The sequence below is a fragment of the Mycetomoellerius zeteki genome, unplaced genomic scaffold (genome assembly GCF_001594055.1).
Source record: "Mycetomoellerius zeteki isolate Tzet28-1 unplaced genomic scaffold, Tzet1.0 scaffold838, whole genome shotgun sequence".
In the NCBI taxonomy this organism is placed as follows: domain Eukaryota; kingdom Metazoa; phylum Arthropoda; class Insecta; order Hymenoptera; family Formicidae; genus Mycetomoellerius; species Mycetomoellerius zeteki.
In genome coordinates this window covers 24,730-49,644 of record NW_017257871.1, presented here as the reverse complement: position 1 = coordinate 49,644, position 24,915 = coordinate 24,730, and the positions used below count along the sequence as shown (strand labels likewise).

At 29.3% G+C, this 24,915-nt stretch overlaps 1 protein-coding gene across 1 annotated transcript in view; it reads right to left on the bottom strand.

Moving 5' to 3' along the window:
- The window catches only part of LOC108730079 (uncharacterized), a gene marked incomplete at its 3' end in the record, with an annotated part of 36,334 nt that overhangs the window by 4,218 nt on the left and 7,201 nt on the right, over positions 1–24,915 (bottom strand). The window contains exons 4-20 of the mRNA XM_018459567.1: positions 24,081–24,134; positions 20,629–21,343; positions 20,237–20,478; positions 18,178–18,676; positions 17,299–17,529; positions 17,051–17,216; positions 12,505–12,787; positions 11,745–12,068; positions 11,239–11,626; positions 10,651–10,890; positions 9,587–9,741; positions 9,060–9,438; positions 7,182–7,412; positions 6,770–7,092; positions 5,268–5,745; positions 4,630–4,860; positions 500–697 (exon numbers count right to left, since the gene is read on the bottom strand). Of these exons, the coding sequence (XP_018315069.1) occupies positions 500–697; positions 4,630–4,860; positions 5,268–5,745; positions 6,770–7,092; positions 7,182–7,412; positions 9,060–9,438; positions 9,587–9,741; positions 10,651–10,890; positions 11,239–11,626; positions 11,745–12,068; positions 12,505–12,787; positions 17,051–17,216; positions 17,299–17,529; positions 18,178–18,676; positions 20,237–20,478; positions 20,629–21,343; positions 24,081–24,134 (5,137 nt within the window). The remainder of the gene's footprint in view (positions 1–499; positions 698–4,629; positions 4,861–5,267; positions 5,746–6,769; positions 7,093–7,181; positions 7,413–9,059; positions 9,439–9,586; positions 9,742–10,650; positions 10,891–11,238; positions 11,627–11,744; positions 12,069–12,504; positions 12,788–17,050; positions 17,217–17,298; positions 17,530–18,177; positions 18,677–20,236; positions 20,479–20,628; positions 21,344–24,080; positions 24,135–24,915) is intronic.

Sequence of the window (24,915 nt, the reverse complement as noted above, 5' to 3'; positions counted from 1 at the left end):
ATGTTTTTGCTTTTCACACCATAGTTAGTAAACTCGATTTTTAGAAGTTCCATTTGACCGCAAACGTGGAGAGCGATTGCGAGGAAAAGTGAATCATTTCCTTTATAAATGTATTTCAATGTTGCATTAAAATATTTTACATTGAAAATTTTAATTATAATAAAAAGATTATCAGTTAAGATCTTCTAAAAAAGTGATTTTAAAAAATATAAATAATATTACGTGTAGCAATAATAGGAAATACAACTACGATATCTATTAAAAATAATGTCTATTAAAAAATATTAGGAAATTCAATATGCATATGTGTGTATATGTAATATAAATAAAAGTAAGTTTTAATTATAGATATCAAGTTTACTTTAAATGTCAATAGTAAAACTACTGAAATGAAAGTGTAAACATTAGAAATTTCATTAATAAATTTTATGAAAAGTAAAACGTTTAAAATAAATTCGTACTCTGTATACAAATCTCTTTGATATTAGCAGCTTATTACCACAATTGCTGGTACCAGTAAGCAGCAGTATAAAATATTGCACCGTAGAGATTACGAAGTATATACCCGTAGGAATTTGTAAATCCCCTAAAAATGTTATGGGCACGGGTAATTTTGCTGCTTGATTTTTAATGGATACATTAACTTGGACATCCTCATCGCCTGTTATCATAGGTGCCAGTGTAAAAATTGATGAAGCTAAATAAGCAAAAAATACGATACTGTAGCAAATCATTCTTCCCATAAATGCGTGCTGCCGCATGATTGTGCGCTTCTCCTCGGTGTCGATTGTAGAATAATCGTTCACAGCAGAAGAGTAATTGCGAGTCAGATTGTCAGCGTATAAGCGGAACGACAATAGTTTTAGTACACAGAGAACGTTGCAGAACATAAGCATAAGAGCATCAAATTTTATATATGCATCGCTGCTACCGAAAATGATTTCGAGGAACAACATGATCATCATCACGGTCTACACAGACAGGAAGTACTGTTTATTATATAAAACTTTATACTACGGTTTTTCGTTTCCACTATATTCACGCTGCACCGAACGCCTCATTTGATCTGTCGAACTTGATATATTGAATATACTTACAAATGACAAAAAAATTTTATTAGAATACGTAATATAAAAATTGAAAACGTACCAAACTGAAGATGCACACGATAGAACGAATTAAAGAAAATGTATTATATTTTTGCAAAGGCCAAACGCCTAATGGCAGAGTTAAGAGTTTGAAGGGAGTCATAGCGTATGCCATATCGTCATTGCATGACATTATTGCAGTCATGTAGAGCTACACGTTTCATACTCAATAATATCGGTCCTAGTATTTCCATAATATGAGTCGATCATCGGCAATGTTCGCTTTCACGTTCATATTTTATTGAAACTGCACAATTTAACATTTGCTAAAGTACCTTATTATTTTTCAAAACATGGTTATTTTTGAAAGAAAGTTTTTTATACGGAAGTAGAGTGGGGTAAAGATCGAATGGATGGAGGGGTTTATTTTTCTTCCAGTGCATCATGTTACATTGATCGTGCTATAATATCTTTTATTCCGATATCTTTTCATCAAAAACGTGTACGATTAATACAGAATTTAGTGCATCAAACAACTCGAGTATTGTTAGTGTCATTAAATTATTTAAAGGTACTTCATATTTTGCTATTGATACTTTTAATTTAGTTTGAATAAAAAAATATATTGTAACTTTTTACATTTTTATAAAAAGGTTCTGCTTTATATTTGTTATTATTTCCCTAGATGTCTTTAAGCTTTAAGTGATGATAAATTAACTGATTATAGGAAAAACAAGCAGTATCTGGAGAAAAAAGTATTAATGTGGGGCTGGTAATGTAAGCTTCACTCATAATTCTATTATAATTAACATCATCTCTTGCAAAAAGTTTTTACTTGTTCTTTAATAGATATCGAAGTTATGAAATAATTGCCGCCACGACTGACACAACTTTTTGTTGATAATTGATGTTATCTATAATTGATGTTTACCTCGATTTGACTCGAGATTCGGCTCGATAATTTGGACACATCAATATATCAATTTGTTATTCAAAAAAGTTTTTATGCAATAAATAATAGAAGTGATAAAGAGCAGATAAATATTTTTTTGATACTTTCAGTTTTTAATTTTTTAGCTGTGTGAACAACATATACATATATGTACATATATAGCCTGAGAAAGTAATCGCACATTTACAAAGCGCGTACATATATATATATATATAATATATATTAAATTTATAAACATGTAAGGCCCTCATTTTAGCAAACATCTAATATAACTGTCATATAAGATGTAATTATATTAAAAATTTATATTAATAAATTATCATTTTTGCACATATCATGAGTATCATTGACTTGAATATATGTATAATAAAAAATAAAAAATTACACAAAAGAAACATAATAACCATATTACCATTTTTCTTTTACTATTTTCTAGTCATGAACGATACATATATACATATATAATATCCATTTATTTAGTTATGAAAAATAACTAATTCTGTTTTATTTCTACAAACAATCTGTTGTCTTCTTAATAAAATTCTTTTGAGAAATATGAAACTGATAAATGCGGACACATTTAATTAATGCCAATCCGTTGTGATATTTTGCTCGAAGTTAATGGAAGATTGTTAATCATGTTAATATCCGGTTTATTTTATCCAGACAATTATCAAATTCTAAGCAATAATCAGTGTTGCGCTTAGATAATTAAAAATTATTTAGATATGGATAAGATAATTCATACAAAAATGTATCTTAGATAAGATGATTAACTTTACATTAATCTAAATAAAAGATGAAATTTATAAAATTGTTATCTAGATAATTTTTAAGATAATTTTGTTTTTAATTAACTATTAGGCAGTAAAACGATTTATGCCCAATTCTTCACCTTTAGATAACTTTATCCAAGAAATATCTCACAGAATTCAATGGAGATGTCTCCTGGATAAGGTTATCCGCAACTTATCTGGAAGTGAAGAAATTGAGCATTAGGATACAAAAAATGTATTTATATTTTCATTAATCTTTATTTTTTACGAATAAAAGTTTTGTCAACTTACATTTCGTCTAATAAACGATTTCTACCAGGGTTGATAAAGACTAATGTTTTTTTTTTTAAGAATAAAACATATTGTGTTTCTTCTTAAATATGTTTTTAATGCTTCAAATATGCTTTAAACAGTATTATAAAAAAATATTTAAAACATTATAAAAACATCAATTAAGCATGTTTTAAATTGTTTAAAATACGTTTAAAACATGTTTTTTTTACCAACCCTGGTTTCTACGTGGAATTAATATTTTTTGTCCACAAATGAAAAGGCGCTCTATTGGCGCTGATAATGACAATGATGTATCATATTTAAAAAAAATTTGTTTGATACGTGTGGATACAAATTAAGAACATCTAATTCCTTAGATGTATCTTCTAAATATGAAAGTCGCTTTGAATTATGACTAATGTCGTACTAATCCCAGTTTTATCTATATCATAAAAAAATTCTCATCATTACTACTACTAGAAGTTATATAGAAATTTTTTACAATACTTTTCTATAATCTTAATTAATTTGAAAAAGATTTTATCTAAGATAAGATGAAGATAATCTATATTCTTAATAATCTAGATATAGATAAGATAAAGCCATTTCTTCATCTATATAATTATCTAGATAATTTTATCTAGATAACGGAAAACACTGGCAACGATTATATTTTCACAATCATGAATCACGTATCAGAGCAATTACTTCTATTGCAACATACTTCTTAAAATGTGTTGAAATAATGTATAATACATTGACTTATATCATAAAAAAATAATTTTATTAACTTCAGTTTTACTATTCAATTTTATTACTCAATTGACATATCCTGTTTTATAGTAACTCTTACAAAATAATATTCCTTATGTATATGTACCGTGTTATTTTTTCGTTGAGTCTTACTCTCAATAGTTACCTGCTCTCTATGAATCCATCATCACTCGCAGGACGGACAAATACGAGAGAGAACTTTTTAATATGGTCATATAAGTCTCGATAGTTACGACAAAATATCTGCCAGCTAACAGTTGGACAGGTTGTTGCGACCGCATAATGACAAACAAAACATTCTTCATTAATTTCAGTGGAAAGCAATACCAATTACAGCTGAAGATAGACTGAGCGATATCTTCCATTTGACACTTTAGATAGTCGCCCACGAAACTATAAAAGAATAACTGTAACAACAGAGCGCCCATCACCGTTATGGTTTTAGTTATCATCACTACATCATGCGATTTCAATGCCAAAATAAATTGGAAACCTGAAAAATACGTAATAACACAACATGCACAAATTACTGAACATTAAAATTATTACTGACATTACTGAAATAGAAATTTTTCAAGGTTTATCTAATATTTCTGTTACGTTATTAAAATATATAGAATTAGATAATATTTCTCAGACAATATCGATACAATTTCCAAACTTTTTGCAAAAAAAATTTACAATATTCCATAGTTAAACTTTTTTTCTGACAAAGATGTAGTAATACGCTATATAACCGGAAAACTAACTAGTTTAAACTATTTACCAATCAAACAAATAATAAGACAACTAAACATTATTTGCACGAGCAAAACGAAACTTATTACTTCGACCAGAAGTTCCGCATGCTCTATTAGATAATGATGTCTTGATGCCAATATTGAAAAATCATCAAATATGTTCTTGCTTTCCACGCCATAATTGACAAATTCCATTTTTAGGATTTCCATTTGTCCACAAACATGTGTACTGATAGCAAGGAAAATTGAATCACTACCTTCATAAATAAATTTCAATTTTTCATTAACATAATTTATATACATTTCATCAACATAATTTATATACATTGAAAATTTTAATAAACAGGTTAATAGTTAGAATCTGCTATAAAAGTGACATAAAAAAAGAAAATGTTATTGCATTACAATTGTAAAGTAGATACGACATGCATTAAAAGAGAACATCGAGTGAAAAGTAAATAAAAATTAAATATATATCAATTAAAACAAATGTTTTATTTAATAAGACATTAAGTTTAGTTTGTATGCTTTTAATCAATAAAATAGCCGAAAGCTAATAAATAGCTAAAATTTAAAAATTGAAGCTTATTATCGAATTGTATTAAAAGCAAAATTTGCGTTTAAACAAATAACGCCTCATTGATATTAACAATTAGTTAATTACCACAATTGCAGTTGCTATTGAGCACCAATAGAAAATATTGCACTATAGATATCACGAAGAATAAACTCGTAGAGAGACGATAGCTTCCTAACGACCATGTTAAAGGTATGGGTAAATCCGATGCTTGGTTTTTAATGGATATATTAAGTTGAATATTTTCTCCATCGCCAGCTATTATAGGCACCAGACAGAAAATTGTTGAAGCCAAATAAGCGAAAAATAAGATACTGCAGCTAATCATTCTTCCCATGAATGCATGTTGCCGCATGATCGCGCGCTTCTTTTTGTTGTCGATCGCGAGATAATCGTTTATAGCAGACGTGAAATTGCGAATCATATTATCGGCATATATGCGGAATGACAATAGCTTCAGTACAGAGAGAACGTTGCAGAACATAAGCATAAGAGCATCAAGTTTTATATATGCATCGCCGCTACCGAAAATGATTTCGAGGAATAACATGATCATCATCGCGGTCTACACAGACAAAAGAAATTATTTATAACGAAGCTTTATTTCTGTTCCTCACGTTTTTACTGTGCACTAAACATTTCACTTGTATTATCAAACATGATAGCGAACATAATATGTCAACATACGAATTCCAGAGAAATTTTATTGTAATATGAAAATTGATAACGTACCAAACTGGAGCCGGATACGATAGAACGAATTAAAGCAAATGTATTATATTTTTGCAAAGGCCAAACGCCTAATGGCAGAGTTAAGAGTTTGAAGGGAGTCATAGCGTATGCTATATCGTCGTTCCATGTCATTATTGCAGTTAAGAACAGTAGAGCTGCGCGTTGCACAGTAACTCAATAATATCGGTCCTTGTCCATATGAACACGTTTGCTTTCATGTTCATATTTTATTGACGCATTTACTATAATACCTTATGATTTTCCAAAACACAGTTATATTTTTAAAAGTGAAGGAAACAATTTTTCTTTTGTATGAAAGTAGAGTGGTATAAAGATCGAATTGAAAGAGGGGGCTGTTTCTTTTTCCAGTACAACATTTGCCATTGATCGTGGGGGAGGGGAGAATAAAGCTCAAATTGAAGAAGAGGGTATTTCATGTTCTTTCCAGTGCATCGTTTCCCATGTTGCAATCTCTTTTCTCCGAAATCGTTTTTTTTTATCAAAGAGACATATAAGTGGTATGGCCTTATAATGACCGATATGGTTGGTATGACTAAAACCTGGCCGATATTTCGATAGTTGCACGAGCGCAATATTATGATTAATTTGGAATAGTGCAATAGTTTCTTAGACAACACGAATAATATTGTTAGCATGGCACTACTAAAATTATGCAAATATATTTCATATTTTGCTGTTGTACGGTATTTTTAATTCGTTTGAATAAATAAATGTATCGTGATTATAATTAGAATAATTTTATTAAAATTATACCCTATGTATATTATTTCTATAGATATTTTTACGTGAAAAATTGTTTATTGTATGCTTCTGATGCTTTACGCTTCTATCATTACGCGTAAAACGGATAAATATGAAATAGACGTTTTTAAAATGCTCATGTAAGTTCCCAAATCTACTACAACAAAGTGTCCAGCTTGTAGTTTAATCGGAAACTGAGTCCACATCATGATAAATACCATGCTTTTTGTTACTTTTACAGGAAGATCATACCAAAAGCTATAATAAACAGACTGCGCGACTTCTTCCATCTGCGTCTTTAAATAATCTCCGACAACACTATATAGCGTTAATTGCACCAAAAAAGCGCTAAGTACCAAAAAACTTTTTGACATCATACCATAGTCGTTAGTTGTTAAGGCAATGATAAATTGGAATCCTGCAAAAATATACATAATTAATATAAATTTTATAACATTTCATATTTTTTTTATTAATTTATGAACATGTCAAATTGATGCAATTTACCTACTATAATTATAAGCATACTGCTGACAAAAAGTTGTACCATCAAAACGAATCTAATTATTTCAGCAAGCTTTCTGGTCATTCTTATCAAATGATCGTGTCTCAAAATTAATGTGTTAAAACGTTCATAGACTTTTGGACTTGTTACGTCAAAGTTAATAAAATTTGCCTTTAAAATTTCCAGTTGACCGCACACGTGTAATACAATATGAAGAAATACAGAATCACTACCTGTAAACATTATAATTAAGAATATATCGTAAGAATGTACAACTATCAATTATAGGTAATAGATATGTTAAAATTTTAGGAATATTAATGGTATTGCATGATATTTGCAAAATTCAGTATTTTATTAAAATGAAGGTAGAAATTTATTTTATATACATCTAACAAATGAATAAAGTTGGATGATTAATAAAAAATTGTTATTATTGTATAATCATGAATGTAAAAAATAATCATATGTCAAAAAAACTCGATCCATAAAGCTATAATTAATAATTAAGATTATCGCCATAGTATATCTAACTCTTTTCGTAACTAATAAATGAACTAATAAAATATTCTCGCTTATATTGTACTTCTCTGCCATCATAATATTAATATTATTTATATATAAATATAATATGTATCCTCAAGGTAAAGATAAATACAATTTATAATAAAAAAATTAATTTTTTGTTACTCCTGATATAGGTGACTATAACAAGTAGACAGGGTTGGATAAGTTAACTTTTTTTTTTAACTAAGTTAAGTTAAAGTTAACAGTCTTGAAAATTTATTTTAATTAAAATATATATATATACAAGTTAATCCATAATGAAATTAATTGAATTAAAAGTTAAGTTATAAAAAAAGTAATTGAATACAAAAGAAGTAATTGAAAAGTTAAAAGTTAAATTTGATCAGAACAAACAACCAAAAAAAAAAAGAAAAAGAAAAAGTTTGACCATTATACATAATTTTTTGTATTTTTCCTTTCTCACAGCATATTCATTAAAGAATCTGATTTTTTTTGTTCACAAATAACGATTATACAATATAAAATTACTAAATTATATACTCATTATCCTCTCGCATTGTGTCTGAGGATTAACTTAAAAAAAACCAAATTAAAAGTTAATAGTTACCGATAAAATATAACTAAATTAAGTTAAAAAATTAAGAGTCTAAAATGTAACTAAGTTAAGTTAAAATTAATTAACTTTTTAACTTTTAACTTAACTTTTATCTTTTTAATTTAGCACTACCCAACCCTGCAAATAGATGATTAGATTTAAACTTCTATACAGCGCATTAAGGTTGTGATTATTGTAAAGATTTTAATACTTTGATTTTTTTTATTTGATTACGTTTTCATTTTGGTTTTTGATTAAATATTTTATTTTTAAATTTTTGGACATATTAAATACTACGATCATGACTTTTAAATTTTTTCTGATAGTGATTGCTCAGAATTCAACAGTTAGGACTAAGTACCTAAATTAACAATTATGGTTTTATAGATCAAATTTTTCTTACTTAATAGTTATTTTTTATATTCTTAATGATAATAAAATACAAAAAAGTTATTTTTTTTAAATACTGAGGGTCCATAAGGAATGGTCCATAAGGAATGACATTATTGATTCCTTCTTTGCATTCAAAATGTAATTATATAGATTACAAAGTTTATTAATAAATATTTATTAAACATTTTATACGCATTTAAAATTATATATATATATATAATATAAAGTAAACATTTTGTAAAAATAACGTAAACAAGTAATGACTTACCGTGATTGCTAATGCACATGATTACTAAATAGATATACTGCAGTATAAAAATCACCAAATATAAGCCTGTTGAAATATGAAAATGTGCCAAGGTACATGTTGACGGAATAGCATACCCTGCTTGATGGCCCAGGATAGTTATATTAGTTTTAGCTTCCTCGCTGCTTAGTTGTGCGTGTCCCACGATGAATATCACCGAATCGACATAAGATATCAATAAGGCAATAATGCAGATTATCCTTCCCCAGAAAGCGTGATTTCGCATAATGATGCGCTTCTCCTCGGTGTCGATTGTAGCATAATCATTCATAGCAGAAGAATAATTGCAAATCAGATTATCAGCATATATACGAAACCATATTATTTTTGTTAAAGCAAGAATACCGCATGAAAAGAGCGTGAGAGCATCAAGATTCGCGGTCGCGCTTGTGCAATTGTAATAGAGTTCGAGATATTGTATGATTACCACCACACTCTGGACAGAAAATAAAAATGGATATGTTTATTGAGATTCGATTATTGTGAGCAAAATAAAATATCAATATCTCATAGTAAATATTTAAACATCGAAGATACAAGGAGAAGAAAAATTTCCTTTCACGATATAAAAATTGGAAACGTACCAACCCAAAACTAGACAAGATATGACACAATAAAGCGAACTTATTGTATTCTTGCAAGGGCCAAGCACCTATGGGTACAGTTAAGTGTTTGACGAGGGTCATAGCGTACGCTATATCGTCATTCGATGACATTATGGCAGTCAAGGAGAGATGCACTGTATTCACGAATATCAGTCTTTGTCCATAATGCGGTAAAATTTACGTTCGTGTTCATATTTTATTGAAGTGGCATCATTTGAATACTTATCCGTATGTTCTGTTATTTTCCGAAGTACAATTGTTCAGAACAATTGATGTAAAATTCTTTTTATGAAAGTACAAAAGGGTAAAGAACAAAAAGAAAACAGAAAGAGAAGAGAGAGTTTTATTTTTGTTTCGATTATTTTACGTCGTCTTCAGTACGACTGTTACGTTGGCAATTATGATATAATTTCTCCTGCAATACATTTTTTCATAAAGAAAAATATAGAGAATATGACACAGTTTTGAATTCAATTTATCAGTTCATGAATCATCGTTAAATAATTAAAAATTTTTTTCGCGTGCATATATCTCGTTAAAGGTACACAATTTTAATATCTAACAACTTATCAAGTATTTATCAATTCGTGTAAAACAGATAAGAAATAAGGATCTTAAAATTCTGTTTTCATTTGTTTAGGTTGAGATTTTTCGTAAAATATAATTTTTAATTTGATAAAAAATTGTCCTCACATTATAATAAAGTTTCTTGTCATATTTATAAAAAGAAGATCATAAGTGCTTCAAAAAAATGTACATAGATTGGTAAAAAAAAGAAGATAACAAGTGTGTACAAATGTGTATACGTAACAAATATATGCCTTGTTAAGAGCAATGAAAAGTAATAGATAGTGTAAGGTACTGAAATATAATATATATATTTTTTATTTTGCTTATCTACATATATCGCTTTTTACACCGCAGGAATTATTAAGGATTTTCTGATTCGTTAATTGTCACCTGTAAAAAGGATATGTATGTTAAGGTGGTTTTCAAGATATCTGTCATAGTGTTTCGCGTAAGATAGAAAAATTTTCCGGCACTGATTCGAAGAGGAGTCTTCATTCTCATCATAATGAATATCAGATCTTTCACCATGACAGGTGACATTTCGTCCCATGCGGTGCTGTATATGGCATAGACAATTGACTCGCTTCGATTCTTCAAAGTATCGCCGGCATACGTATACAAAAAAGTTTGTACCATATAAAATTGAATAGACATGAACATTTTTATCATTTCCTTATAATCTTGTTGCTTGATTGACAGGAGAATCCCTACTCCTGAAAACACGCAACTCTTCGAATTATGAATATATTATGTTAATTTAGATTTTTGTATTGGATGTATTTTATGTATTAAAGTATTACATAATAAGTTTTATACATAACTTTTATTAAAATTTTATTATTTTTTGTATTAATACTTTAATCTTTCTTATTATGAATTTTACTTTAAATTTTAAAAATAATTCAATAATTCTAATTACATAAATGTATGTATTGCGAAACTTATTGTAATTTTTATAGTTTTTAGTGGCAAAATAGATTTGAGATATAATTTTATGCTTTTGTAATGTCATTCAACATGGATCAATATAAAATCAAAAAGATTGATTTTTAGATACATACCTGAAGATGCAATAACTACGCTAATTATTAAAAGTCGTAATAAAATGTTGATATTAAAAGCGTCTTCAATATTTTTGGTCAATGCTATCAACTGGCAATGTCTTTTGACCAATGGCCCTAAAACATTTCTATGACACTTTTCGTCGTAATGTTTCTTGCTGATCTCCGTAAATTGTATCCTCAAAAGTTCTAGTTGACCGCAAAGATGCATAGTGATGCCGAAGAAAAAACTGTCGCAAGCGCATTCTGATATCAATATCAAAGATCCTTGTATTACTTGCATCATAAACAATATTTTGTACGTGGAATACGAAACCCCTTTGTACAGACACGTTGACGGAATGACAAAATTCCATGTAGCTACAGTATCATTATTTATAATTGCAGCCTGTAAAATACATATACGATATATTAATTTTTATAAAATAAAACATTTTTTTTATTGACAAAATATGTTTCAATTTTATTCAACAATGGTCTTATTTAGATGTAAGATTTAATACAACCTCTTGTTTATTGCTGAGGAAGACGGATATGAACCATAAGGCGCCTGCTGTTGCTCCAGCGATCAAGTGAGTCAGGGCGATTAGACGTCCTGCACGTGCATATCCCATCATCACCATGCGCGACTCTTTCTTCATAGACGGAGATGACCAGTCGTCGATTGCAGAATTAAGATTAATGGCAATCTTTTTCATGTAAATTCGCGGAAAAACAATGTTCGACCACGCATGCATGCAGCTTTCTATTAGACGAAGAATATCCAAACCGTCTCTAACAGCATCACAGCTCTTGAAAGCTTCTATCAGCACGTTGATCATTGTGAGAGACTGCACGGTAGCAAATATAAAATTGCATTCTCATGTGAAGTTGCACTACATCAAAAACAGTAAATATCGAGAAACAACGTTTAAACTGTTTATAAAATTTTAATCATCAATTGTTCTTTATGTTTAAATTATGATTAATTATGATAAATCTTTGTGCGTAATATGTATCTTTCAATGTGTTATATTTTATATATTTTCTATATACATGTTACACGTGTTATATAATTTATTCCAATCACACACAGATAATAGACTTAATTATAGAACAATTTAAAATTAAAATTCTTATAATTTTCAACGTGACTAAAAAAGATTTAAGTAAAGCTAATGCAACTGTTTACCTTAATTTTTATTAAAAAATTGCATACTTTTTCTCTTACCATTACAAGTAGCTAATTTCTACATTGTTATCTTACATTATGTTACGTTATTTTACCCCTGCTATAAATATTATGAACCACTGAATCGTGTAAACTATATTATCCTGCTGCAAAGGCCATAAACCAAGTATCCACATCATCGATTTTATCATAGAGAAACCATAATCTATACCACTGTTCCAATTCGTCTTCATGTTCTGCGATGTATTAGTTGGTTTCGACCTCAAAAAGAAAAATTGTAGTCCTGCGTGACCGGATATTGCTCGGGTCGATGGCTTACTTTTGCCCCGAAGCAAATTACTACGTCTATACGCATCTAGTCCTTCCGCACTGACCAACCTTTAGGGTGGTAAGATAAGTATATGATACAAATTTGTGTCTCTCTCCCGCATCTTTCGAACGCTCGCGGGTAATGCACAATTTTCAATGTATACTGTTGGGTCAGCGCATAGACATAGATGCTCGCGGTCAATTACGAGTTGAACGACGATGTTCTGTATATAGTAGGTTTACGTTTCTTTTCCGTGAATAAAATGTTTTTTTATTGTATCACCTAAGCAACGTAGTGAATAAAGTAAAAAAAAAAGGACTGAAGCTATCAGGCATCTATCGGCAGTACATATGTCACAAAGTAGAGGAAGTTATAGTTATGAAAGGAGCAATGAGTTTTTGCGTATTATTTATTTTTTATTTTTTGTCATCCATATAATAATTAAATATATTATAGAAATTATAAGTATACATTTAAAGTATTTTAATTAATTCTATTTTACATAGTGTTAATTTTTATATGATTTTTATCCTGGAAATTCTGATTTGTTGATTTTTATTAATCTTTTAGCGCCATTCGTAAAACCGAAATATATGAAGCTGCCGACTTTAGAACGTACACTATTGCCTCGCAATTAGCGTAGAAAAATTTTCCACCAGTGAAACGAAACGGATAGCTTGACCTCATCATCGCGAAGTTCAAGTCCTTCATCATCGTTGCGGGAAGCGTAAACCAGGAAGCTTTAAACATTGCATGGAATATATCTTCACTTCCTTTTTGTATAAAATCACCACCATAGCAGTACAACAGCGATTCCATAAGCATATAGTTCAGAAGTAGAATACTTTTCATTAAATCGACATAATAGTGATGTTTTAAACAAAATATTATACGTAATCCTGAAAGGGATAAAAAGGTGAAAACTTAAAGATTAATATAATATAATACGATTAATTCTTTAATCACAATATAATATGGTACATTTAAATATCTTGATAAAAAATAAGAATTTATAAAAAATCATTAAATTCACAATAAATTCAATATAAAATGTTTGATATACAATACCTAGTAGCGCGAGCAGAAGCGTTACTATAACAAGTTGGAATAATATAATCAGATTGAACGTATCTTCTAAATTCTGATTGAATTCCGCTAATTCGCAGTGCCTGTTAATCAAACTAATAAAGTGCTTCCGATGATTTATCTGAGTGTCTGACCTGCTTGCAAAATTTTTAAATCTTTTTTTGAGTATTTTAAGTTGACCAGTGAGATGTAGAGTAACGTTAATGTAAAAACTGTCTCCAATAGGTTGCACTATACATATCACGAGTAATTGAACAGTTTGAAAGCCGATGATCATCGTGTACTGCAAGCCGTTAATTTTGTTACCAAACTCACCACATGGGATTATAAACAGCCTATCTGTTACACTAACATTACCTGTATACAATAAGAATACAAGTCTTAAGAACAATAACATAATGTAACATAAGTAATTTAGATATTAGAATAAAAGCGTTAAAGTTAAAAAAGACAAATAATAAAATAATGTAATAAACATAGAATTAAAGTTTTAATGCTTTTTGTTTAAAAATCTTTTAGATTCTAATAAGAAAATTTTAATCTAGATCATGTCTGCCCATATAAGGTTGCCAGTAGTTACAACGAAACCAACACGTAGCCAATGCTACGATTGTCAACTGACGGCCAAGGTTCTGTCAACCAATACTGAGCCATCACTGACTAAAATGACTGGACCAGTACTATCTGCCAATACCGAGCCCAAATTATCATCCAGTACTTAGCCAGTACTGGGCCAGTAGTTTGTCAGTATTGTGTTAGTACCTGAACTATGGCAACCAGTAATGGCTCATCAGTAGGTCGATTGTAAAACCCTATATGGTATTTTATTAAATGGAAAAGTTAAATGATAGATACTTATAAAATTGCATATACTTTGTATGTTCTTTTCTTAAGATCTAAAGTAGAAAATTCAATATAGTAACAAAAAATAATTTGCAAAATAAATTTACGTATATCTAATACACTCTAAGTATAAGCCAAACATTATTTGTTGTCATTTTAATATCAAAATGTAACCAAAAACATCATTTTGATTAACGTCAAAATGACAACAAATAACACCACCTTGCTAGGACAGTACTGAATAATAAAAAAAGATATGGACTTTTTCATTTCTTAGGATAATTCCTAATAATTGTTATTAACATTCTAGCACGTTCATTTAAAAAGAACTTTGTATTGAATAATAATTTAACAAATATTCCAAAAATGTCACATTACCATTTGATACATTCGCCATTTGATCTTGTAAAAATATTTCTATTAAGTTCATAACTAAGACGGACAGCAGATAAAGGGAACCACACATGAAAGATGAATTCAACATCAAAAGAGTACACAGTCTGGATTTAAACGCATATTTCTTCATGATCTTATACGATTTCTCATCATTCTTTGCAGACACCCAATCGGCAGCGGCAGCCTTAATGTTTTTAGCCAACTTTCCTCCGTTAGCAGCAATAGCGATATATTTCAAATTTAAACTCAATGTGCATGAAAGATATAATATGGCATCTATATTTGTACCGGCATCACTATTATTTCCAGCGAACTCCATAAACAGGAAGATGAGTGGAGAAAGCTAATAATGATCCCATTGCCTTAGAAAATATGCATGTATAATAATGAATGTAAAATATAATATATTCGCACTTGAAAAGCTTGCACTATTTACGAAGACATTTAGTAATATTTTGTGCATAAATTCTTAGACTTAAAAGAGTTAAAAGTTTCGTATAGTTCCAGTATACTTATTTTCTTTCTGTTGCAACGTGTTTTTATAATTTATTCCCTCCCTGTCAATGTATTATCAACGTACCTGTAGAAATATCATTACGTTCCATTGGATTATCGTGGCCATCGTCTTTCTTTGTAATGGCCATATACCAAGTATTTGCATAAATGTTCTATGAATAGAGAACACATAAGCGATATCGTCGTTCCAAACATCATCCGACATTATAGTGATCACACAAACTACGCGGATGACTGAACATTCGAAACTGTCCGGTCATTATGGATGCAATTTCTTGTGTCGCAAATTCAATGTCAATTTACGAACGTTTTCGTCATAAAACATTATTATATAGGTACAATTTCCAATATTGCAACTTCTATGTCAATTTACGAATGTTATTATGAAACATTACTATGGATGCAATTTTTGATGTCGCAATTTCAATGTGAATTTATGAACTTTGTCATGAACATTACCATGGGATATGCAGATAAGATATTATTATCATCATTGGGCTCATGTTTTATTAGTTTATACAGCGCATGATGAATGGCAGTAAGATAAAAGTGAAAAGAGACTAGTACGCATGTCTGCATCTTTCACAACCCTGCAGTATAAGCGCAATAGAAAAAAGATCGCGTTAGTAGTGATGACGAAAAAAATGTGCATTGTTCGATATAAACGATAAATTAATTTAGAATTTGAAAGTTATGGATAAAAATGTAAAATCTATTCCAATCTGATTGATAACGCGTTGATGTATTATTGTATTTCAAGACAAGTGTGATTCGTAGTGCAACCTATTCATGACATGGGTTTTTGAGTTTCGATAGAGTATTACAAAAACATCTCAAGCAGTACATTGCAATGATTCTACGTAACAATTGGGCATTCAAAGTTGGATATCAAGGATAAAAGGTAATAATCATTATGTTTAAAGTATGTTAGTAAAGTGTAACGTGTTAATAATGTGATACTTGCAATTATTGATAATTTAACAATTTAACACGATAAAAATAAGTTTACAGAAGTATAGAATAAAAACAAATAGTAAAATTACTTTTTTGTAAAAAATATATACAATATTAAAGTGGTAATTTCTTACACGACAACATATCTTTTTCAAATAAGTACATATTTCTGAGATTTTCTTTATGAGAAGAAGTAATTGATTTTCGGCACAATTAAATGGTTATATTGTAATTATAAAAGCAATTTTATTAAAACAATATTCTAATAATTTTTTATTTCTACAGAATTTTCTCTCGTCAAACATAATTCCGAATCGTAGATTTGTACTTTGTAAAATGTTTTTATCACAAATAATATATTTTATGTTTCTATCATTACACGTAATACAGATAGATATGAAATAGAAGTTTTCAGAATACTCATATATGTTGCCAGGTTTACCACAATGAAATTTCCAGCCAGCAGCTTGGCGGGAGATCGTGTTCTCATAATGATGAAGATTAAATTTCTCGCCAACTTCGTAGGAAGGTCGTACCAGTTGCTTTGATAAATGAAAAATCCAATTTCTTCCATTTGAGACTTCAAATGATCACCGACAAAACTATATATGGACAACTGCGTTAAGAAGGTACACAATACCATAGCGCTTTTCCCCATAACAACAACGTTGTGTGTTTTTAACGCTGAGATAAATTGAAATCCTAAAAAATTATTTATCTGCTTAAGATTTTTGTAATTTACATATGTTGAAAAATTTTATGTCATAAAAACTACAATATCTACCCATTATACACAGCAGAATGCTGCTAATAAATAACTGCGTTAACAAAACTACACTGATCGATTCGGTCAGTTCCTTGGATAATTCCATCAGACAAATATGCCTCTGAATTAGATCATTGAAACGATCGTAGACTTGTGGATTTGAGACAGCAAAATTGACGAAATTGGCTTTAAGAATTTTTACTTGGCCGCACATATGCAATGTAATATTGAGAAACAAAGAATCATTACCTTTATAGAAAGAAAAAAAGAAATACAATGATACAAATTTCATTAATATATTGTAATAAAAAATACATATACAGAGTAAGCCACGAGGACATTACAATTTTCAAAATGACATAACATTACAAAACATAACTTCAATATTAATTATTTGTTATATAAGAATAAAAAATAGAATGATATTTAGATATTAGACAAATCAGTTCTGTCATTTCATTAATATGATTGGTTCTTGCCTTAGTTCTTTGCTAGATCCAAATGTAGAAACCAATAGAAATAAAATATTCTATTTTCTGTTGTTATATATATAACAAGAAATTAATATTTAAGTTATATTTTATATTATTGTCTTATTTTAAAAATTGTAAAGCCTACCCCGTAATATTTATTAAATTCTTTGTATTACTTTTATCTACAGAATTATATATTATTTTTATAACGTTTATATAAATATATTTTCTGCTTTTATGCTACTCTCTAAAACTTTTAATATGACTCTTTATAATTAGCAATAAACAAATAATAATTACTTCAACATAGTTAATAAAATATTCGGATATAATTTTATGTTCAGAATTCTGGCATATTTTAAATAATATTACATGATGGAAAGATGTAAAAAAACATATATATTAAACAACAAATAGATATTACCGTGATTACAGGTACACGTAAGTATTAGCACAATAAACTCGAAGATACAGATAAATTCATACATGCTCCTTGGGACGTGCAAATATTCTAACGCGCATCTTGACGGCATTGGATAGTCCAATACTATTTGGTTCATTTGGCCTTCATTTGTTCTGTTGATTTGATCATCTTGATCATCAACCAGATCTTCACCAAGAAGGGGTATTAGCGAATATATCATTACACTAATGTAAGAGAAACACACCATGAAACAGGAGAGAATTCTTCCCATAGAAGCGTGTTTCCGCATGATAGCACGGTTCTCTGTGTTTTCAATCGTCAAATAATCATTCCGGGCAGAACTGTAATTGTCAGTTAAGTTTTTCGCGTAAATACGGAAACATATAGTCTTGAACACTCCGAGTACACCACAACAGGCTAACATAAGACCGTCTATATTCTGCTCCGTGTTAGTACAGCCCATGTAAAACTCCATGGAAGGCAAGATCACTATTATGCTCTGTTGAGATGCGTAAATGGTATATTTTCTCATTCAAACTTTTGTGTCTAGAAAAAATATATCCCAATTCCACATCGACGGATCTTTGAAAATATTAATATTTAATTATAAGATAATTTTTAAAATTGAAATAAGTAAGCTTCCATTTTAGTTCTCTATGTATATATGTAAAAATATATTAGAATTTTCTGGACTAATTTAAAGATATACAAAATTGAACATTTCAAATCTTTAATATTAAAATATTTACACGGCAAAGTTATTATACAATGGATAATATAATTGTTATATATAAATTTTTCTATGGTATAAACGAAAATTTAATAGAAACAATACCGATGAAAATCTTTCTCTAATTGTGTATGTAAATTTTTTTCATCTAATTTATTTTCTGTGTATGAGATCTATTCTTTTTGACGATATTACCAAAAATGTTACGTCAATGCGATTCTTAAATATGAATGACGAAATCACAAAATAAGCGACATAACACATCTATAGAATTCCTTAGAAACAGTTATGCTACCTTTCACATAAACAAGAAATAAACGTAAGTCCTAAGTAGAAATGTCTGCATTGAACAATTTACAACAGTTAATGATTTGTGTATCTGTGATATTCTCTATCAATGAGTTATTATTCTTGAAAAAAAAATACGTTTCGCTACGGTCATCACTAATAGGATATCTATCATTTAAAAATTCAAACACTTGATATTGTTATCGTTATCAATAAAGTTTTATTTAAAATATTGTAATGTTAACGTAAAAGTTTTATCTACGTATCATGATAGAAACGTCGAAACTGAGACGATACCATGCAACAAGTGACCAAGACACATCGTATTAGCGAATAGATGTTATAAACTTGAAGAGGCCAAAGACCGAGGGGCCACGTTAACAGTTTGAAGGGAGTCATCGCATATGCGACATCGTTTTTCCATCGTTCAGTTGCCATCAGGTAGACGTAATGACTGTAACTGATGCCAATAACTAATAATGTGCCCGGTACATCGACACAACGCAGGTATTACGATTCATTTTTTATTCAACTTGAAATATATACCCGCTTATCAACCCACCTTCACTTTCTTAACGCATTATCAGAAAGTGCAGAATATTATGCTTTTACGCCAAATTGTCTTTGGAGAATTTACGTAATCATTTCTTCGAAGTTGTTGCGAACACTGAAAAAACGACTATATCCTTTATTGCATGGAAAAACCGACAGACCGTTTACTTGAACAATTCACTACGTTATTCTCTGTGTAGAATGTTTTATTTCAGTTTCGTAATGTAGATGCAACGATGTTTATTGAATTTAATGAATTTTTCCGTTCAAAAGTGATATAACAGGTGAGTCTTTATATGTCTCTTTTTCATTTCATAAGTCAGAAAAGTAAAAAGCAAAAATTAAAATTTTCCAAGCTTTAACCAAATGTATTTATGTTTCTAACAATATTTATTGAACAAGCATAATTTGTAATACAGAAAAATAAGAAACGGAGATTTTCAAAACATTTTTGAAACTATCAAGGTCCACAATATAGAATTTACCTACTTTTAAACGAACGGGTACATTAGCACGAGCTATTATGAAATATACATCTCGCAGAATGTTTGTAGGCAAGTCGTACCACTTACTTAAATAAATGGCGTTAGAAATTGCTTGCGTTCTTGATGACAGAGTTTCTCCCATATAGCTGTATAAGAACAGCTGTATCATCACTATATTAATAGAGCTTATACTTCTCATGACAAGAACAAAATCACTATTTACCAACGATTCAATAAACATTAATCCTAAAAAATACCCGACATTTAACTATCTATTTTTGTAACAATTAGTTTTATTATTTTTTTTAAACAAATATTTGGACAAAAGGAGCATATTGCGATAAAGAATTATTAGAAAGAGAGAAATATAAGATATGTGCTTTAAATTTAAATTACCTATTAAACATATAAACAAAGCGTGGAGAATCAGCTGAGCAATCAAAATGATATCGAGTACAGAAACGATGTCTTTGGCTAGATTTAGAAGCAAACAGTGCCTCTCGATCAGTGTGACCATTTTACATCGTTTCCAATAACCATTCTCCTTTCTTTCGTGAAATTTCAGCAATTCTCGGTCGAGCACTTCCAATTGTCCACAGAGATGCATACAAATACCGAAGAGGAAAACATCGCTGCCAACATTCCCCGTGCATGTGCTGATCAGCTGAATAAATTGAAGAATACACATACTGAAGCAAACGATCTGACTATCGAATGGACAAATCATCTCTTGAGGTAGCTGCATTTCTTTCTCGGATTTTGCAGTTAATGTTACGTTTTGTGAAGGCATCGTCACAAAGGATAAAAGTGATTCAACTATTAACGGCATAATGACAAAATACGTGGAACCCATCTGAAAGAAGAAGACAAATCTGCCTAGATTAGTGTAACGAAACATGACTTGCCGATGATCCTGTTTTGTGATATACGTCCAGTCATTCGATGCATTGACGAGGATTTTCAACAAGTTGTCGCGATGCAACCGTATCACCGCTATCTTTACAATAGCCAAAGTCCCGCATGATGCTAGCATGAGGTGATCGATGACCATAATCAGAGTGACATTGTTGTGAAAACTAATGTCCACGCCTATATAAATTATCATCATAGTCTGTCAATATAAAATAAATATATAAAAGAATATAAGATTACTAAAAATAAAAATCGGAGCGTAAGTCGAATGTGAACTAAGAGTAATAGAAGTATCAATTAAACTTTTAGAAAGCATGAATTTTTTGGAACAGCGTTTAAAAAGTAAACACTCGCCGTTCCAATTTACACTTTCTAAAAATTTCATTGACACTTTTGTTACTCTGCCTTTACATTCGACTTACGCTCTGATTTTTATTTTTGCCAAGGAAAGAATATATTTTGTTAGAAAATTTTATTTGCTATATACGTATAAACAATAACTGCACAGAATTTATTATTATTCTATTTTAATTGCGAACCAGATGGATAAATCCAACCTCGTTGATTTTTTCCATCTGGTTCGTAGAAATTCGGTAAAGCATAACAAGGGATATGAGATACCCCACATGGAGAACCATATGTGGGATATCACACACCCCATGTTATACTTCACCATAGGTATAGTATACTAATTTAGTACGACTGGTAACGTCGCGATTCCGACTACACGCAATCATTATAGAAATTTTATACTATAAATACTGGGCAATTAATAACATACTTTGAGTATTAAAAGTATTGTTAATAGGACTTTTAATGCTGAAAATGTGTGATTAATTGGCCAGAATTAGTATTAAATTTCTATAAAGAGCAACTTGAGCGCAGTATTTTTTAAAAAATTATAGAAGTTCATATCTTGCTGAGGAGTGTATATGTATGTATATGTACATATATGTCAGTCTTATTTAATTTACCGAAAATTAAGAAAGATAAAATATTAAAATTCGTAATGAATTATTTCCCTGTAAGCACCAACTAGAAAAACATTAATGTTATAATTTCACACTCAACAATATAAATGTAATTTTACACATGTAGTAACACATATACGTTGTATATACCATTATACTATAATATATATAGTTATGTACCATTATAACATATAGTATAATGGTTATATTGTTGAGTATAAAATTATAAAATCATGATATCAATATTTTAGTATTTCAGTATTTACTGAGTTATATTTATTTATGTCACAGTCAAGGTGTTAATTCGAAATTGTAAGGGTATACACTTACTGTAATCTGTTGTAACGAATGTATACATTTACCATAAATAAATGTATACATTGACTAGTGAGTTAACACTTTGATTGTGATATATACAAAAGTTTATATTCAATCCTTATCTATAAAAAAAATTATTTTATATATATTTTGTTTATCTAAAAGAATGTAATATGCACTTCTCACCCGTTAGAATAAATTATATATTAATAAATGAAACGGTTTTATTTTTAACTTAATAACTTTTAATTAGATAATATTTAAATTTACCTGTGTGAGTATAAGAAGCAGCGCACGCAATTTTGCAAAGTTTCTACCATGATCTAAAGGCCACGAACCGAGCGGCCACATTATTCGCTTATACATAGAAAATTCGCGAGACATTTCTTTGTTCCATGTTTTGCATGATGCCATCCTCGCATGTTAAGGATTACGATGTCATCGAACGTAAGCACTAGCTAACGCAACTTATGCATTCATTCATTATTGATTGGACACATTTCATTATGCACCCCGATGTTGAACGTTCCTGTGGCCTTGCACATTTGCAGCCATCATGCATGGCAGAAATGACTATATGTTATATATAATTCGGAAAAACCTATTTCAAATACGTGTCATTGGTCTAACAGCTTAATGATAAAGCACATGTCAATTTCTCATGAGACCTTATCCCCGTTTATATCTCACTGAAACTTTATCACGAAAAAATAAGTTTCTGCTTTATATCATCTCGAAATTTGTGACTAGAGAATGTTGAAGATCCAAGAGAAGTATATTTGCAAAGATAAATTTATGAAGATAGCAGAAAAGTAAGTAATTCTTTGTATTAAAAATTCCTTTCTCAATTTTAATGTAAAATTTAATTAAAGTAAGTTAATTTATAATTATAATTAGACTCTTTGTTTAAAGAATATCATTACAAAATATTCAAAATGTTACACTAATAAAAAGATATTTTTTTAGTGTCTGATAATATATTTAAGTCTATTGCAATATTCTCATATTTTATCAATTGTTTTAAGGAGATAACAAAAACACATTCTTACTATATAAGAGTTAAACTTTAGAAAAGAGATGTTACTTTTTATAAAAAATGTATACATGATATATGATTAGAATTAGTTGTAATATTTAAAAAAAGACTGTGTTTTCTAAATATGTGTATATTTTTAATATTATATTATACATGAAAATAAATTGGTTTGGCACAATTGACGTTTGCGCTTTATAATTATGATCAACAATTTTATTAAAATAATGTTCTAATTAAATTTATCTTTCTTTATTGATTTCTGTCTTATTGAATTTTAAGCCGATTTAGAGTTTCTGTAGAATTTTTTTATTTTACATTTAATATTTTATATTTCTACCATTACTCGAAGTACAGACAGATACGTAATAGAAGCTTTTAGGATGCTCATGTAGGTTGATAAATTTACCACAATAAAATGTCCAGCTCGCAATGTGACTCGCAATGGGAGATTCTGACCGCATTATGATGAAAATTAAGTTTCTTGTCAGTTTTGTAGGAAAGTCATACCAGGTAGTTTGATAAATACAAAGTCCTACTTTTTCCATCTGAGAGTTTAGGTAATCTCCGATAAAACTATATAGTATTAATTGTGATAGTAAAGCGCTCTGTACCATTATACTTTTTGTTGCCATAGCAGTGTCGTTGTCTTTCAATGCTAGAATAACCTGAAAAAGAAATTACTTGTTTAATAAATCCTTATAACATAATTCTATATTTCACGAAACAACAAATTATGTAATAATCACTCATTATGCATAATTGTAAACTGATAATAGATAATTGAATTAGTAAAATAAAACTAATTGTATCAGCAAGTTCTATGGCCAATCTTATCAAAAAGTTGTGGCTTTTAATTAGCGTGAGGAAACGTTTATAAACTTGCGGTCTCGTAACATTAAAATCGATAAACTTGGCTTTGAAAACTTCCACTTGACTGCAAATGTGCAGCGTAATGTTGAAAAACAAAGAGTCGTTACCTTAATAGAAAATTAATTGATACGATGCTGTAATATTATATTAATGTACAAATTGATATATGGATATTCAATACTGCTAATATTTAAAAAATATTATTTATATGGTTATCTAAGGAATTAAATTAAAATTTAAATAATTAAATTAAAATATAAGGAATAAAATTAATTATATTCAAATAGCCAATAATTTTTTTATTTTAGCTGTTTACATTTATATAATTGTACATTCTTAGTTTTATGTATTGTGTGCTACATCTTTATAAACATATTTTTAAATCTTTATAATATATATTTTATTTACTTGCGTACATAATATATATAATATTTATATCCACACTAGAAGAGTATAGGAGAGATTTTTATAAGTTTTACGACGAGAACTGCTCAGATTCGGTAAGATCTGACGCGTAACATCTGCTCATACCTTAAGAGATCTGATGTAATCAGATAATTTCCGATTAGATCGGAA